Raw genomic sequence first — 18,842 nt, forward strand, 5'->3', positions numbered from 1 at the left:
TTCTTTATTTAACCAAAGGGGTCTATAAACATTAGCGGGGAGATTTGTAAGTTTTGCGAATTTTTTGCAGGCAGAGACTGCCTTTCTTAATGTTCGTAAGGGGATTGATTGAAGGAAGAGTTTTGAGTTGGGAGACACACTGCTGTTTAACCACGAGTTGAATTCGCTGGGGCTCCCGACCGAGGTTTCGAGATCTTTCCATGGAGATGTATACGAATCGTTGAATAATCGATTGACCCATTTGATATCTAATGACACCAGATATGCGTCCAGGTCAAACATATTGATTCCCCCATCCTCAATATTACAACAGAGCTTTGCTCGTTTTACTTTTTTCCATTTTGAGTTCCAAATGAATTTAAAAAAAATTCTTTTAAGGTTTTTGACGAATGCTTCTGGTAATTCGATAGGTACAACATTGACTTTGTAGGTCAAGGTGGGAATAATTAAACTTTTTAAAATGCAAACCCGCCCAATTAGCGTTAATCCTCTCCCTGACCAAATGTTTAGTATGGCTTTAGTTTTATCAATTAGTCCTGCGAAGTTTAATTCTAACAGTTTTTTTGGCGACCCGGTAATAGGGAAGTTAATTCCCAAGTAACGAAAATAGGTTTGGGGCCACGATAGTCCTTTATCTAAATATGGTTTCTCAAGCGATGAGCGTTTTGAGCCAATAAAGAACGCCACTGACTTTTGGATGTTAATTTTACAACCAGACATCAGGCCAAATTCGTTAATAATTGAAAAGGCTTTGTCAAAGTTTGATACGTCCCCGTTTAAAAAAAAGTGTATCATCCTCCAGGAGTGAGACCTAAAAATCGATACCATTTAAGTTAAGCCCAATTTGATCATCTAGGCGAAGCGCCGCGGCTAAGCATTCTATACAAAGCACAAACAGAGTAGGAGATAGGGGATCTCCCTGTCTTACACCTCTTTCGATTTCAAATTCGCGTGACAACTGGTTGTTGTTAATTAGTTTGCTTGTGTATCCAATGAATAAGTTTTTCACCAAATCCGAATGTTTGTAATACCGCGTAAATAAAGTTCCACTCGATCGTATCGAACGCTTTATAAATATCCAACGAGAGAATAGCGCCTGGGCATTTATAGAAATCCGCATAATCAATTATGTCAAATAATAGGCGAAGGTTATCACCAATAAATCTTCCTTTAATAAATCCGTTCTGGTCTGTTTTGACAAGATGGTGTAAATTGAGTTTGATGCGATTGTTTACAGCTTTGGACACTATTTTATAATCGGCATTCAAAAGAGTTATCGGTCTATAGTTCGTGACGTATTGTTTATCTTTACCGGGTTTGGGAATCAGGGTCACCACACCTTGGCGTTAAACTGGGCTGAAGTGCCCCATTTTCTCCGAATATTGCCATGCGTCGCAAAACAGGTCTTTAAGGTCGTCCCAAAACGTTTTAAAAAATTCAATTGGAAAGCCATCAAGACCTGGCGATTTGTTTAGGGGCATAGATATCAGCGTCGCGTAAAACTCTTTTTCTGTAATTGGTAGCTCGCTATCCTCTAGTTGTGCCTGATTCAGGGAGGGCAAGCGTAATTTCGAGAGGCGCGATAACAGTTCTGGGTGGGTAAGAGGATTATTAGGCTGTTGATACAGCTGCTCATAGAACAAAACCAATTCGTTTATAATTGTATTTTGATCTGTGTTTGTAACACCGTTTATGTTTAATTTCTCGATGGATTTCTTTGCAGAATGGCGTTTTTCCGTGGAGTTTCGTTCCCCATTTTCTACCCATCTTGCCCTACTCCTAATCATAGCACCTTTTGTTTGTATCTCCGAAAATTTATCTAGTTTTGTTTTGAAATCGTCAAGTTTTTCCGCAAGGACAGGATTTGGTTGGTGTGTTGAAGTTAGTTCACGCTCCGCATTTTCTATATTCCGCTCCAGGGACCGTTGTCGGGCAAAGTTACGTCGTTTAATAATCGCGCTGTACTGAATAGTTTCCCCCCGGATAACGGCTTTCAAAGCGTCCCATCGAACATGAGGGTTTACACCACAACTAGCATTATTTATTTTAAAATCCCTTATTGTGTTTTGGATCTTTGAAATGTAGTTATTGTCAGAGAGAAGATTTGTATTTAATTTCCAGTACCCGCTGCCACGTGGGCTTTGGGAAAATCTTAATCCTAGGGAAATGATCTTGTGGTCAGATTTAATGCCCACCGAGATGTCGGATGACGTCACTTTGTTAAATATTAAATTCGAAGTTAAGAAAAAATCTATACGAGTAGCACAAAAAGGGTTAAGTTGAAGTCGCGAGTATTTTTTGGTAGCTGGGTGAAGTCTACGAAAAACATCACATAAGTCATAAGTATTTATGTGCGATAGAATTCGCTGACGAGAATTCCGATTGGGATGTGGAGACCCGCGGGTTTTATCTAAACGTTCTTGCAAAATAGCGTTAAAATCGCCACCGATAATTAAATTAGGATTATTTCCTAAAGCGAGCTTATCAAAGATCATGTCAAAGAATTCTGGTTTGTCATTGTTGGGAGCGTATAGGTTGCAGAGTCTTATTTCTGAATTGTTGAACAGGAGGTTGAAAATAGCGTACCTCCCTTCAGGGTCTGCTTCGACTTCGGTAATCGCGTAAGTGAATTTTTTTGCAAACAGAATAGCAACGCCCTTGCTGCGCGTAGAGCCGTGTGCCCAAATTATTTCATTTCCCCATTCTAATTCCCACAATTTTTCTTCATTAATGGAACAGTGCGTTTCCTGAAGGAACATTAGGTGATATGATTTCCCTTTGAGAAAGTTGAAAATTGTCCTGCGTTTACTACGTTTCCGTAAGCCTCCCACGTTAAATGAAGCGATATTTAAAGTAGACATGAAAAATAAACAAACAAAAAAGGATATCGAAATACAGAAGGGTATATTAGTATTTTTGTACTCCAGGTTCTATATCCCATTCATATTCAAGACCACAGTTACAGTTGTATGGTCTGCTTGGTTCTACTTCTTCTGATGATTTTTTTCCACAACTACAGTGGATTAATTTTTTTTTACAAGCCGGATTTGAGCATTCTTTGCTCATTGCGATTTTGGGTAAAGGGTTTACAGTGTCACAAGTACAAGCAATAGCATACCTTTTGCATTGGATGCACTCATACAGGTTAGTTTCCAATCTGAATTCCGGTTGCAGTTCGTCGCAGCATGGCATTATTTTCATTTGAGCTCGGCATTTCGGGCACTTTGCTTCCGTTTGACGAATCCTTATTAAAAATAGTTCGGCCTCATCACAACACGCTTTCGCAACTTTATATTCTTCTTTACATTTGCAACAATAGAAAAGTTTGGAATCTGGGTCAATCAAGCTTCCTGTGTTGCATTGAGGACAAGCCACGGGGATTGTGAATTCACATAGACTTCTTGACTTGCTTTCAGGGAATTCGGTAGGGCTATTGCGTGGACGCTTTCTAGACCCTGCCTGAACAGTCGTAGCGGTCTCCAGGTCTGTATTTTCCTCGTTATCTAGTGCTCCTTCGAGAGCAGTGTCGCCACCTGATTCGAGTTGTGACGCAACTAGGTTATCAGGGTCAGTTCGAAGCTTCACGCGTGACCCAGTTTCCTTATCAGGCTTACTTCGAACTTCCGTGCTTGACCTAGTTCCCTTACCTCTGGATGTGGTGCTTGTTCTTTGCTGGTTCTGGGTGTTTTGTAGGTGTGGAAAATCTTCTTGTCTTTTCAAGCAGTTAGACTGTTTATGGCCTTTCTCTCCACAATATTTACACGTTATTATTTGTCCATTGTAAGTTACATAGAACTCGTTTCCCATGACACGTATGTAGCTGGGGATGGGATGTTTTTCCAAATCGACTTTGTTCATCGTAGCGATTCTCATTCCTGAGAAGAGACCCTCTTTATCTTTTCTGTGTGTAATTTTTTTTACCGCACCGTATTGCTCTTCCAGGTTTTTTACTATCAATTCGTTAGGAAAGGGTATAGGCGCCCATCCAATTCCGAAATTAATGACATCACTTTCGTAGAGTCTCGAGTTTTGAACATATGTAACTTCCATCAATCTTTTATTAAGCTCTACAACATTTTCCCTTGTTGTACATGTAACATCCACAAGGGTCCCCTTCATTTCCGCTATTCCAACAATTTTTGTAAGCGAAAAATTTTATTTATTTCATTAAATTCCATAACTCATCTCTTTTCAGCTGTCTAGAGGCCTTGAAACTCAAACAATTAGGCCTTTTTAGTGCACTCTTTGCACTCTCAGTTGCCGCTTGCGCATAACTAGGCTGCTTGCTCATGACTCCTTTCTCCACGAGCGCCAGACGGGAATCCCCTTTTAACACAATTATTTGTGTAAATTTTCGAAAGTGTTACTTGCGCCACCTATTTGTCAAACTTTGTTGGACGTAAGTTCCCATGATAATATGTTTTCGGTGATTTGGCCGTTTCTGGCCCCCGATTTACTCCATAAATCTTGGCAAGTAGAACCATTTCATTCTTCCCTTCTCTGATCAGTCACATTACTTTTCTCCACTTTTGTGTAAGGACCTGAATGTCGAACACATATAACAATCTTGGCGGTACAAAATTGGTAAATAAAATCGGTTACCATTGCTGATCAATTACAATTGTGGTTTAGTAAAAAGACAATTACCGTTGAGCAGTTGTTTTAGAAACAAAATTGTGTGATCGCCAAAGTAAGACAATATTCGTCTTTATAGACGTCGGCTCTCAAACTGGGGTCCGCCACACGACTTCAGAGGGACCACGAGAAGCCTAACGTATTTCTGCAATCATATGTAATATCAGCTCTTACGACTGCATACGCAAAAATTGCATATATAAACGAGTATTCTTTGACAAAAAGTGGTACATTGCTTCATTTCCACTAACAAACACAGGCGATTGTTCGCGCACCATATTTATATTGTTTCATTCTTTTTTGTGACGTAATAATTGCCCCACGCAAAGTGATGTGACAGCACTAAACTAAATTCTTTCAAAAGAAATAAACTAACTTTTAGTTTTTGACTCAACAGTTTTGTTTTGCCAAGATATATTCAGTTGTATAAATATATTTAGATTGGACCGCGAGTGCTCGAAAAAATGGCCAAGGGACAAAAAATTGAAGTTTGAGAACCGCTCAGTACAGTTAATTGAGTGGCCATTTTTCTAACTAAGGCAATGATGGATTAAACATGAATTTGTTCGATTTGAGACAACCTCACATGGAAATAGATCTATTGGACAAACATTTTGTAAAACTTTCACATACTAATCCAAAAAAATCTAAATCAATTCTAAAAAGTGTACGCATTTCAAATGGTCACATAGTTAAACGTGTCCAAGATACTTGTTTATTGTTCAGTACACGATTTAACCTATATGAACACATTTAAATACACCCATGTATGCAAATAACTTCTACCAGTTCCAAACATTTTTTTAAAGCGTAGATACGTTGAAGAAGCACCATGCCCAGACGTAGTAGCTGCCTAGATGGTGTAATCACACGATTGCGTTGTTTTTAGCAAACCAACTAAGTCCCCCGAATTTCAGGCTTTGTACCTCACCGGATATGCCCCTTTGTTAGCAATTAAACAGCTTCTGTAGACTAAGACGTGAGATAAGATTAGTTGGTCTTTCAACGCCAACGGAGCGATAATTGGTTTTCGAATTGTGCCATTGTTCGCGTAGCAGTGAGAAAAAGGTTCTAGTGAGTCCTTCACACGCTTCGGTGATCACGTTGGTGCGAATTAAAAGCGTGAATCAGAGGTGTACACGAACCGGAGTACCGGAGTGTCCGGAGCCGGAGTTTGCCAAAATTGGCCGGAGTCTATCCGGAGCCGGAGTTTACGTTATTTTAAATCAGCCGGAGCAGGAGCCGGAGTCGGATTCTATTTTACTTTTCAACGTCTTGCTTAAACCAAAAAAACTAAGGTTCTGGTTATTTTTTTAACGTTTTTGTTTGCCCTCATAGGATTTATGTATTTGACCTTTAACCTTGCTATCGCATTACAATACAAATATTGCTTTCACACAATTGTTTTGAGTCAAAACTTTTGACTAGATTGCAGTTTGGAGTGTACAGTGTAGCATCACGGTTTAGAGTGAGCAACCATAAATATTGATCGTGAAAAATTAACGGAATTAATATGCAAAAATAAAGTTTTGGATAAACAGAACGATGGTGCACAAAGTGAAGTTTATCAAACTTACTTTCATCTTTAGTAGACTCATTAATAGTATTAAATAGTGCTGGAAAAGACCTATGCAGTGAAAAATAAGTGTCTGAAGTAGTTATATATGTCTGTAAAACATTATCTCCTTATGCATGTTTTTTTCTATGAATGTCCTATCCTAAAGCTGTGAATGCCTGCCACTGCCAATGTTTACTTACCATTTACACTGTTATCATATAAACCAGGATTTTCGTCAGGAATATTTTATTTTTCTCAATACTAGAATGGTTTTTTCTAGTTTCAATTGCAAAACATTTTACAAAGAGTGTTATTCCTTCTTTCTGTTCAGTTGCTTTTAGTTTCAATGCTTATTTGTTTTCAGGTCTTATTGTTATCAATAACTTAAAAGAAAAACAAAGTTTTTTGTCATAGCTGTTTTGTTTTGCTTGGATACTACCACAGTGATTTTTACCTTCAATTACTTTTGCAACGATCATTTTGCACTGAGTGTTATTCTTTCTTTCTGTTTAGTTTAAATGTTCATTTGGTTTCAGTATTGCTATTAATAACTTAGTGCAAAAGGATCGTTCCACAGGTAATTGAAGGAAAAAATCTTATTGCTATTAATAGCTTAAAAAGTAGGAACAGAAATTGTTTGTGACACCGGAGTATTATCAGGAGTCGGAGTCTGATTTTAGGTCTTTCATCAGGAGCAGGATTGGAGTCGGAGTTAATTTTTACGGAGTCGGAATGGAGTCGGAGTCTATAAATTTTGACTCCGTACACCTCTGGCGTGAATGGGTTGAGGGCGGATGTCGCGAAAAAGGCGATATACTACACTTCGACGCCGCAGGAGAAACGGCGAGGTTCCAGCATTGCAGTTGTTTCCAACCAACCACTGTATTGGGATAACGTTACAGTCTAAAAGATTGCTTAACTTTAGATTTTAGCGTTTGCTGTTGTGATTGATGACTGAATGACACATCCATAAGTCAATGCTAAAGTTCAAAGCTGATTAGATAGAACATAACGACCCACTTGGCTTGTATAGCCATCACTGATAGTTGACTCGTTGCATTTGAACTAAAACTCAATCGGTTGCTTTATGTTAAAATAAAAATGTGTGTATAATTATATTTATTACGGGCTATATGTTTGATATAAGCGGGTCGTAAACGTACACATTTAAGTTTAAAGAGCTCTTCTGGCAAATGTGATTTTATTCCGACGTTTCGACGTCTATACAGGTCGTCTTCATCAGGGTAAATAACACTGAATGCGACTAGTACAGTGCACGATAAACAAAGGAAAAAAGGAATGGAACGCAAGTTTTTAACATTCAGGGGAAGCTTTTACCAGCAGGTTCAAGGCACAGCGATGGGTTCCCCGGTCTCCGTGGTTGTCGCAAACATGACAATGGAAGCGCTTGAGGAAAAAGCCTTATCAACATTTGCTAACCCACCAAGATTCTGGCGGCGATATGTTGACGACATTTTTTGTGTCATTGCTAAGAACAAGGTTGAGGCATTTCTACGGCATCTCAACGAGGCGCAACCAGGCATTCAGTTTACCATGGAACTCCAATCGGTAAACTGTCTTCCATTTTTAGACGTTCAAGTCACAAGAACCGATGACGGTGTCTTGTACTCGAGAGTGTACCACAAGCCAACGAGTACCGGCAGGTATCTCAATTTTCGATCTCATCACCCCACATACCAGAAAAGAGGGGTGGTTTGTTCCCTAAAAGATCAGGCACGACGCTTGTGCACTCATAGCGACGACTGCGAGGCGGAACTGGCTAAGGTTCGCAAAGCCTTGAAATATAACGGCTACCCCAACTGGATTCTCCGTGATGGACGGGCAACGTGTCCCAAACAGGTGACCCATCCAAAAACAGAGGGTTTTTGTGACACTTCCGTACATACCGAAATTGACGGATATTCTACGGCGTATGTTGCATGACTTCGGCGTAGCGGTTGGCGTTCAACCTGCTAATACTCTCCGCAAGCTACTGAGTCACCCGAAAGATCCAATCGACACCCTTGGACAACGTGGTGTTGTATATTCTATTCCCTGCGCCGAGTGTCCGTTAATATATATCGGGGAGACTGGAAGGTCACACAACACCCGCCGAAAAGAAGAAGTCGGCCCTGTCCAATCACGCGGTATCACAAGGCCACCGCATTGATTTCAATGCGGCGTCTGTTGTGGGCCGGGAGCCTGACTACAGGAAAAGACTATTTCTTGAGTCATGGAATATTCACCAACGGGGCAACACAATGAAGTTTTGAACATCAAAACAGACGTGATGCTTCCAGCGTGCTACAGGCACCTGCTTAAAGATTAGAGGGCCAATCATTTGTTATCGCGCGGTGTTTTTTTTTGTTGCGTTGTGACGTGCTTGCGTTCCATTCTTTTTTTCTTTGTTTATCGTGCACTGTACTAGTCGCATTCAGTGTTATTTACCCTGATGAAGACGACCTGTATAGGACGTCGAAACGTCGGAATAAAATCACATTTGCCAGAAGAGCTCTTTAAACTTGATACTATGCCTGGCAGCAATAGCTTATATGTACACATTTAAGACAGATTAAAAAGGCAGAACTTGTAAAATCATTAGAAGCTTTAAATGTAGCATAACTGACGTACCGGATCCTTAGATTTTTTCTGCCAACAAGACCGTAGATATTTTTTTCGCCTATTAATCATTGATTTCCAACAGATAAATAAACAGGTAGTGGCGAAAACAACTTTTACACTGGTAAGTCGCATTTCATCATTTGTGATGCAGCAGTTCGTGGTGGCCAGAAATCAAGTTTAGCAAAACTTTTTTTGTATTACATTGACCTGAACACGTTTCAAAAAGCCCAGACATTTATAAATTCTCTTAGTGGCATGGTGCTGTTTTCATGTATACAGTTCGCTTGATGTCGACAGTCTTATACCCATCATCTCCTGCATATATTAGTTGTGTAGAAACATTGATAAAAGCGTTTCCAAAAGCATAAATTTTGAAAACAAAAAACGTTATATCGTACAAAGTTGATCAACAAGTGACGTGATAAACAATGTAAAAACTTGACCTTACTAAAAAGCATTACTACTTATTCCAGCATACCTTCGGTTTTATTGGTTAATGCCTGGGAACTGTTTTTCTTTTCGTTTCTGAAAAAACGTTTATTCGTAAGATTGGATACGCAGGAGATTTTTTTACGTGCAAGTTCAAATGCAAAGGTCGCCAGGCCTATTAAAGGCGTAATACCGAATCAAGCCGGTCTTCCAGGCATTGCCATATGGCAAGGAACAGACTAGAAAAATACAGCCTGCGGTGGGATCCGAACCCACGACAGGAGTCGTTCCAGAAGTTGCGTTGTACCAACTGAGCAATACAGGCACCGTTGTCTTCTTGTATGCTGTCAGCTACGTGTCAGCTTCGTAGTAGCAAAGGTAATTAAAGTTTATAATAAAACCTGCAACAGATTACCTTTTCCAAAAGATAATTACGCAGACGAGCACAATAATGAAAGCGATGGCACCTCCAGCAACACCTGCAATTATTCCGATAAAAGCTTGTGGTGTCAAATCTGTAATGACAGAATAAATTGTGAGCATTTTAAAGAAGCAATAAACTTATTTCTATCACGTAGTTACTAGTTTCGTTTCCGTTTAAAGTTGTAGTTGTTGGGTGTTGTACAACGCAAGAACCAATGTCAACAGGTCCGATAACACGTTCGCAATAAAACATGTACAACTAAAAACAAAATGCATGGTTTCAGTTACAAGACCCGGGGGTTATTAAAAAGTTTTATTGTTTCTACCTCAAAATTGTAAGTATAGGAGGCAATTTCAGCTAGATTAAGTACTGTAAATCCACTTGAAATGTTTTTGGTTGCTACAGTAATATTTTCAACCACGCGTTTCAATCTTACCTAGAAAACACGTGATTCAACGGACAAAAATTATCTCAAAAAGACAGAATATTCCAAAAATCGTACATGCATCAGTAGAAACATTGGGTGTGTTTGGATTTTTAACAATTTTAGTTTTATTGCGATAGTTTTGTCGGTGAATCTAAACATATTTAGGGTTATGTTTTCACATATGTTTTCATTCATCCGACAGGAACCTCGCACCAAATTCTAAAAAAACCTTTTAAGTAGAAATGTTTTCCTGTGCTCAATGAACATTGGGTTTTAAACAATAAATTTGTCAGTTCTTACACTTTCTTTCAGCCCATCGCATCACACATTATAAACTCACATTCAGTTTTCTTCTTCTATATAATAGTTCAACTTTAATTAAAAGGTTTTATTGATTTACTTCTAAAACTTACCTGGTAGCCCCTAACTCCTTCACGGTCATTTGAGGATGGAATGTAAATGATACATGGTGTTTGTTTAGCTACTTTGGAACCGACAACAGAGGCAGACGAAAAGGTTTTCACTGTTGTTTGAGCAACAACTAAACGGAAATCAGCAAATCGCGTCGTGAGCTAACAAACGGACTACAGTTAAACGGAGTATTTTTGTTGTCTTTTGTCATAAAAACATAAGGTTAGGCTACAAACATAAGCTGAAATATTAACATTATTTGGACAAATATTGTACTTTTTGAATATACCTGTATTTGGTATGTTATATCGTATTGTAAACCCTGTAAGGAAGCTGAACCTATTCCAAATGTTGAATTTATTTCTACCGTTTGATAACCATCTGTAACAGCTGCCACCTACGTAAATCAATAAATTTGTTAGTGAAAATGCAAGCAACGTTTTTGAAACAAAAATTTGACATGCACGAAAATAAGACCTCCACTGGTGTATTGCTCTGTTGCATTAACGGAACATACTTGGTTGACCAATTTACTCGAATGGTGTCAGGGTTACAAGTGGAAGGCTGGCCATCAATCGAAACTGAAAAGAATTGTTTCAAGTCAACCACCAACGCCATAACAAGAACATACGTTTTTTCACATAATGACATTTCAACATTATTCTGGTATCGCACTTTGACATAACTTACATTGATACTGACAGGCGTAATACCCGTATACACCAGTACACTGTTTTGCGGTGTCCATCCATGTATGCTCATACTGCATTGCGTTCTGGATGCAATTCGCAGAACCAAGATGGGTTGCTGCATTGGTTTCTACAAACACTCTAAAAACTAAAATAAAATCACGTGTTATATTATTTTAAACAGTTCTGTTAAACTAAAACATCCGTTGATTAAGACCTTGTGAATTTAGTTTTATCTTACCAGGTAAGAACAAAGATTCCCATCTTCTATGGTACGGCATAAAATTGTTGTCTGTGCTTTTCAACACCGAAGAATAATCGTTTGCTCGGTAATTAAAAACTTCCATAAATTTTTTAACATCTCTCCCGTTTCCGCCATATAAAAGAAATGCTTGCATCCAGCCTGGCGCAGAATTTCTTTGTTACAATGATTGGTAAAATTGCAAAATAGACTCACCTTTTAAAAAATAGACTCACCTTTTTCATCATTGCATGTTGTTTCTGATGTTATCCACCACCTTTTATTTTGTACATCGTCTTTAGTTTTGCAAAATCTTACAGGTTTTAATCCATCATTATTTCTGTAACAATGGTAGCATGTTATGATGTCTGTGGTAATTTTACAATTAATTGCTTACGTTTTATACAAATGAATAACTTTTGTGTAATTCTGGGGTTGCGTGGTAAAATACCCCAGTTTTGCTCCACCAATGTTTGATATCCATACTTTCTGTACATCTTCAAATAAACAAAATCAATCTACTTATTTCTTGCGAAAAAACCCTGATTTCAATTATTTCAGCGTTTACACCAACCTCCTAAATATACTTCAGTCGAAGTGCTAACAAGTTTGTCACGAACGATTGGATTGGAAATGTTAGCGATTCGACCTCCATTTCCAGCACATATTAATTTTGCTGTGTTACCATCAAAAACTTCACTTGACAAACGAAACACTTCATTTTCTACACCGAACACTGACTTACAAGTTTCTGGTGAAACAAATAATTAGTTTACTTATTTGCTTAAATAAAACTTAATTTAAATTTTATATACCTTGAGCATTAGCCCCATAAATTAACATTAACAAAAGCAGAGAGATTTGCATTGCACCTGTTTCGTTTTGTTCGAAATCTATCGCCTTAGACTCTTACCTATACACATAACAAGGAAATGTGGTTGTAAAGAGTTTTCGGCTAGACCGTAAAGCCTTAATAACTTTGATTGTTTAGTGCTGCTGCATGCGTCACATTTTGCAACTTTCTCTGTACATGCTATTTCGAAGGCATTAGTTGCCTCGCGTCATCGAACAACAAATCATTATTTTTTGTGCGTCACTTTCATAGACGCGAACGAAAGGGGAATGGACAAAGTTCGCACCTTTTTCATTGCCCTTTTACTCTTTAAGAAACCTTTTCATCTTAAACCTATAACATTACATTTGTAACCGGGAAGAACAGGCATAACGAATACTCAGGACTGAGACGTCAAACGTTGGTCCTGGAAAGTTATATCACACGCTTGATGGTAACTTGGAACAAAGACGACCACTCTTAGTGACGAACTGTGTTATATGAAAGCGATAAAAAGCACATGGGCTCATCAAATGGGTTTTGCGAAACTTTTACATTACAACTGTAAAACCTTGTTTCTGTATTGCGGTAACCCCCGATTTGGCCCCACAGGTAAAAAATCTCTTTCTTAAAATAGTGTTTTTCAACTTTTGCGTCACAACCTCCAAGGCAAATTGCATTATCCGCAAGTGTATTTTTGTTTCAACTACTTTTTATCAGTATTTTTGACTTAGCCTACAACGGATTTTAAGAGAAAAAATGCCACTTAATGTGCCTTTGCTAGAAAAACCTCTTTTTTTACACCCGTGTTTTTTAAATATGTTTAAGTGCAATAAATAAAATTTTGTCAAACGGTAAATGCGTGGGAGGCTTTATGTGTTTGCTTTAACTGACCGAATAGTGTGTTTGAAGGATGTTTTTGGTTAAAATTATAAAAATATTCACCAAAAGATTTCAGCATTTTTTTTTTCAATTTTCTATGGTAAGTTTTTAAAATGATGTGGTATACAGTCAACATTGTATAGACATAGTTCTCTGTTTAGAATAACTTTACAGTTACAGTTTTATAATTCTATTACTTTAAGAAGTCTTTCTTCTAGTAGTAATTCGCTATATGATAAACGCCAGGAACAAAAAAAAAAAAAACTGTAATAACACCAACAAATGATCAGAATTTCTTACTGCAGAATGGGAATTGGCCAAAAACGAGCCTTGTGATTCAATTAAACCTTCTACAACGTTTCCTACATGCTCTTTCGAAGGCATTAGTTGCCCCGCGTCATCGAACAACAAATCATTATTATACGGTGCGTCACTTTCATAGACGCAAACGAACGATAGAAGTGGCAAAGTTTGTACCTGTCTTCATTGCTCTTACTGTTCAGAAACCTTAAACCTATAACCAGGGTTACCATCGACACGGAGCCGAAAATAAGGACAAGGGAAAAATTAAGTTTCCGTTCGAAATGAAACAAACGTTTTCGTATAAATCTTCACATTTAAACGAGCCATGGCATGTCACATGCGATATTTTTTGCCAAAAACAATCTGTTCCGAAAATCCTTGTTCGTAGAAAATAATTTGTGCGTCTCACGAGAGCCCAGGTCTAGGTTTACTTTAACTTATAGCAGCGATTTGACATGTAATTGTTAAAAATAAGACAAAATAAGGACATAAGTCAAAAAGAAGGACATTTCTTATAAATAAGGCCAATACATTTTTCTAAGGCATTGCCCTTCAAAATAAGGACAAATCTTAGAAATAAGGACGGTATGGCAACCCTGCCTATAACATTATTTGCAACCAGGAAAAACCGGCATAAAGAATGCTCAAAACTCGGCTGGATCGAAACGTCAAGCGTTCGAACGATCGCCCTGGAAAGTTTCATCACACGCTTGATGGTAACTTGGAATAAAGCCAACCACTGTTAGTGACAAATTCAAGATTAAGGAACCTAACTCAGCAGTGAAGAAATTGTCTCTGATGAATAAATGGCTGCGTAACATGAAAGCGATAAAAAACACACCAACGCAAAATAAGTCGGGATTATAAAGTACATTTTGCGAAACAGTTACATTACAGCTGCAAAAATCTTGTTTTTGTATTGCGGTTACACCGGTTTTTGTCACACAGGCAAAAATCTCTCTCTTAAAATAATGTTTTTCATCTTTTGCGTCACAACCTCAAAGGCAAATTGCATAATCTGCAAATGTGTTTTTTTTGTTTCAAACACTTTTTATCAGTATTTTTGACGGATTTTAGGAGAAAACAAAGTGCCAATTAATGTGCTTTTTGCTGGAAAACCCTTTTTACGCCCGCTTTTTTGAATATGAATTTCTTACTGCAGAAAGGGATATATTTAGTGCAAGCAGTTATGATTCCACATTGGCCAAAATCCAGCTTTATGATTCAACTGCTGCGAATCAAATTAAATACACTTTTTACGACCATAAAGTAATGTGGCTTCTGTTGTGCTGAGTTTTAGTGTTTGTGTTGGAGTTAGTAAGTTGTTGCCATGAAGTGAAAAAGCTCAAGACTTTATTCCAATAGGTTAAGCCAGTGGTTCTCAAACTGTGCGTCGCGACGCCCTGGTGCGTCGTTTCAATTTTCCAAGGGCGTCGCAGAATATTTCCGTTTCGTGGCTGAACTCAGTTAATCTCATAAAAATGAGGTTTCAGTGTGGTTGACGTTCATCTACGTCCAAATAATTTTTGCGTAGAGTGCGGATTGACGTAAATTTACCCCAAAGGTTTTGATCAAAGATGCGGCTGTCCGTTAATGTACGTCGAGACCAAACAGTACAAGCAGCAAGTGCGTGATAGGCGCGTGTCTGGGGCGACGCTTGGCGGGCATTAAACTTGATTATGTGAACGGAGTCTCGCTTCTTAACAATGTAACAAAGACGACTTTTGTAGCAAAGGCTTGAGGTAGTTATAACGTATAATTGTTAGCAAAGTTTAAAGTAATTATTGTGCATGAGTTGCAGCAGTAAATTTTTGTGCATCAGTTTATATTGTGCGTAGGTTGAAACATTACTTTCAATGTAATTCGTTATTGATGCTGTTAAAGCCTTGTAGCAGACAAGACAATGCAATTGTGCACAATAATTGAAACAATTAACAAAAGCCCGCACGTGATTGCCGGGTGCACTGAAAGTGTTGAGTGCAGTTTTATAACTTTGTCGAAAAACAGTTTGGCTAAAATTGTTCTCTAAGTGCTGTTTAATAGATTTAAATTAACTGTTTATTGATATGTTTCCTCATTAACTTTTATTTGATGGTGCGTCGGAAGTCCAGAAAACTTTTCCAGAGGCGTCGCAACAAAAAAAGTTTGAGAACCACTGGGTTAAGCATTTTCAGATGTGCCTTGCTTACGATCGCGTGCCAGCTCAAGCCATGACTAATCAGTTTCCTTCTCTGCCTTACCTGAGGTTTCCAGTCAGTGACGCATAGAGCTATTCAGGGTTATCAGCAGGTCACCCAGTGCAAAGTTTTATTTACAAGTGTTTTTGCACTTTATCAACATCAAGTGGTATTTTTTTAAATCGCTGCAACATGTGTATTTAAACTTTTGGAATAGTGGTTTCCAATCGATTTGTATAGTCACCCTTTTTATATCTTCTTAATCTGCGGACCCCCAACGTAATTTTTTTACGTTTCTTGAATTATACGTTATTACGCTTTTGAAGCATTTTAATCCACTCGCACAGTACTTTAATTTCAATTTTTAATTTTCTGTACAGTGACAGTCAACGCAACAAAGCGATTACATACATATCAATGCTATAAATATGCAAATATGATAATTTACTTTACATTTAAACATTAGTTAACAATTAGATAGTGGAAAACGTGATTAAAATGATATACTGCCATTCAATTAGGCAAGTATTAAACAGTAATTTGTGAAAACATGAAAAAAACATGAGATGCCTCAGTTCATTCTGTGGTTAATGCGTGAATCACTAAAATGCAAATATTAGTGTGTTAAGTTGAAGAGAAGAGCTGACATGTCTCTACTAATATATCATTTTAAACATAGATAAAAAATTAAGTGTACCCTAGATATACTATCTAATCTAAGAGCACAATCGGATAGCATTTTGACAAAAATTTTTGATCATTTAAAAAAATGATAAATCTTATTCGTATCAGCCCTAGGTTCAATATTCGCAAACATTTTTGGTGCAGCATTTTGTGGTGGCCAAAAATAAAGTTTGGCAATGGTTGGCATTCTTCATAAAGTGAGGTTTTCGTAAGCTGATACTTTTTTCGGATCTTCGTAGTGATGAACAGTGTCTGCAATGTTTTAAAATATACGTATTGCATTCACTGATCCGATTACTTTTAAAAAGTTTAAAGATTTTGTTATTACCTTCGTGGCATGGTGCTGTGTTAATGTACACAGGTTCCCTAATGTCTACAGTCTCATACCCACCATCTCCTGCATATAAAGTTGTGTAAACACAGTTTTAAATGCAATTTTAGAACAAAACACTTTTTAAAAACAGAAAAAGTGGAATTGTGTCAGAAAATGGTGTAAAAAGCGAATACAAAGAATACAAAAAACCTTCACCTAAAAGCATCACTACTTATTCCGTACCTTCTGTATTGTAAGTAGCTGCCTGAGAACTGTTTTTCTTTCTGTTTCTGAAAAAATGTTTATCAATTTATTGTAAGATTGGATATGCAGTACATTGTTTTTCGTGCAAGTATTTATATTTATATTTTAACCTAAATATATTACCTTTTCCAAAAGATGATTACACAGACCAGCACAAGAATAAGAGCGATGGCACCTCCAGCTACACCTGCGATTATTCCGATGGGTGCTTCCCCGTTTTCTTGCGATATTAATTCTGATTATAAATATATTGTGGGCGTTTTCAAGATCCAAAAACCGTAGAAACTATTCAGTTACCACACTTTCTTTTACTTTGATTTGTTGTCGTAGTTTGAACAGTTGTTGGGTGACGTACAACACAAAAACCAATTTCAACAGGACCTATAGTTCGCGTGCAATGTATCACGTACAGCTAAAGCCAAATGCAGATTTAGTTACAAAACCTGTAAATAGGAAGTTTATATGTTTACCTGAAATGTGTAGGTGTAGGGTACAAGTCCAGTCAAACTAAGTACTGTGTGTCCACTTGAAACATTTTGTGTTGTTATAGTATCATTTTCACCAATACGATTGAATCTCACCTAGATAATTCGAGATTAGTGTTGTAGGACTGCAGGAGAAAAAAACTTTTAGCTTGAAAAAAATAACAACTTTGTGTCGACCATTTGTGACCACTTTTTGAAACCCGATATTTCCTTGCAGAAAAAAATGCTTTCTGCAATCTTTCAAAAACATTTATGTAGTACACATACGGTTGGTTTTACTTAAACAATTATAATAAAATGCATTGCGAATGTATCAAATCTCAAAATATTCTTGAAGGTATACGACGACATACCTGGTAACCGTTGACTCCTTTACGATTATTTAATGATGGAATGTAAAGGGTACATGGTGTTTGTTTTGTTATATTGGCACCGATCACCGATACAGGCGAAGAGGTTTCCACTGTCGTTTGGGCAACAACTGTTTCGCATCCTGCAACTCGCGTCGTGAGCTATCGTAAACAAATAACAAGTAAAAATATATTGTATACAAGTTCTGTTAAAAATTGGTTAAAATATTTACACCACTTTAATTTGAAGATATATAATTTTTTGAAGATATACTGTATACCTCAATTCGGTAAATTGTGTTGTATTGTAATCCTCCGATTGAAGTTGAACCCGTCTCAAATAATGTATTCGTTACAGTCGAGTGATTGGTTGAGACAGCTTTCACCTGTAAGTAAAACAATTGATAAAAAAGCAGAAAAACTAGTTTCAAAGAATAAAATTTAGGAACTGTGGACAAATAATTTACCTGCACTGGTGTATTGCTTTGTTGTTTTAGCGGAACATAGTTGGTTGTCCAGTTTACTCGAATGGTGTCAGGGTTGCAAGTAGAAGGGCGGGCGTTTACTGTAACTAAAAGCAAGCAAATTTAATAAAAGAACGCTCGAAGTTTGAAAAACTTATCTGTTGAGCAACTTATATGAAAGAAACGGCAAGCACTGTCTTCAGCAGCTTTTTTTTCGATAACTACTAATTGAGTAAACAATATTAGGAACTGAGGATACGTAAAACAAATTAGCTAACTGTAACTTACAACCATCGATTATATATTATTATACGTCTTGCAAACAAACACCAGACAGAAGATTGTTTCGGGGATTCGCAAGAAAAGGGTTTAAGACCACTGTATCACAGCGTAGGGAAGTATTATCTTTAGTATCATGGTTCATTGTAACTTACATTCTAACTGACACGCATAATACCCATATACACCAGCACACTTCTTTGAGGTATCTACCCAAGCTTGTTTATATTGCAGTGCGCTTTGCATGCAATCCGCTGAATCAGGCTGTGTTGCTTGATAAGTTTCCACAAAAACTCTAAAAACTGAAGAAAAAAACAATTATTTTATTTTAGATGTTTTAAATTTATTACTAAAGAGTTTCAACAAAACAATT

At 37.5% G+C, this 18,842-nt stretch overlaps 2 protein-coding genes and 1 long non-coding RNA gene across 3 annotated transcripts; 1 reads left to right on the top strand and 2 right to left on the bottom strand.

Annotated features, from left to right (window-relative positions):
- Positions 1-1,899: 1,899 nt before the first annotated feature.
- On the bottom strand, positions 1,900-4,983 carry LOC145225937 (uncharacterized). Its single transcript, XM_080092251.1, has one exon. The coding sequence runs from the start codon at positions 4,117-4,119 to the stop codon at positions 2,908-2,910; it is 1,212 nt and encodes a 403-aa protein (XP_079948377.1). The 5' UTR covers positions 4,120-4,983; the 3' UTR covers positions 1,900-2,907.
- Positions 4,984-5,734: 751 nt separating this feature from the next.
- LOC145225954 (uncharacterized) lies at positions 5,735-8,704 on the top strand. The gene has a single exon (XM_080092252.1). It carries the CDS (start codon positions 7,493-7,495, stop codon positions 8,135-8,137), a length of 645 nt encoding a protein of 214 aa, XP_079948378.1. The 5' UTR covers positions 5,735-7,492; the 3' UTR covers positions 8,138-8,704.
- A 9,044-nt stretch (positions 8,705-17,748) lies between these two features.
- On the bottom strand, positions 17,749-18,286 carry LOC145212967 (uncharacterized). Its single transcript, XR_013856802.1, has 3 exons — positions 18,194-18,286; positions 18,008-18,112; positions 17,749-17,888 (listed from the first exon to the last, which is right to left on the bottom strand). It is a non-coding gene; the product is annotated as an uncharacterized LOC145212967 (long non-coding RNA).
- Positions 18,287-18,842: the final 556 nt, after the last annotated feature.

The sequence above is a fragment of the Phallusia mammillata genome, chromosome 1 (genome assembly GCF_965637545.1).
Source record: "Phallusia mammillata chromosome 1, kaPhaMamm4.hap1.1, whole genome shotgun sequence".
In the NCBI taxonomy this organism is placed as follows: domain Eukaryota; kingdom Metazoa; phylum Chordata; class Ascidiacea; order Phlebobranchia; family Ascidiidae; genus Phallusia; species Phallusia mammillata.

Bases quoted from the DNA above. Each gene is read 5' to 3' on its own strand.
- LOC145225954 (XM_080092252.1), top strand. From the start codon at position 7,493: ATGGAACGCAAGTTTTTAACATTCAGGGGAAGCTTTTACCAGCAGGTT.
- LOC145225937 (XM_080092251.1), bottom strand. From the start codon at position 4,119: ATGAAGGGGACCCTTGTGGATGTTACATGTACAACAAGGGAAAATGTT.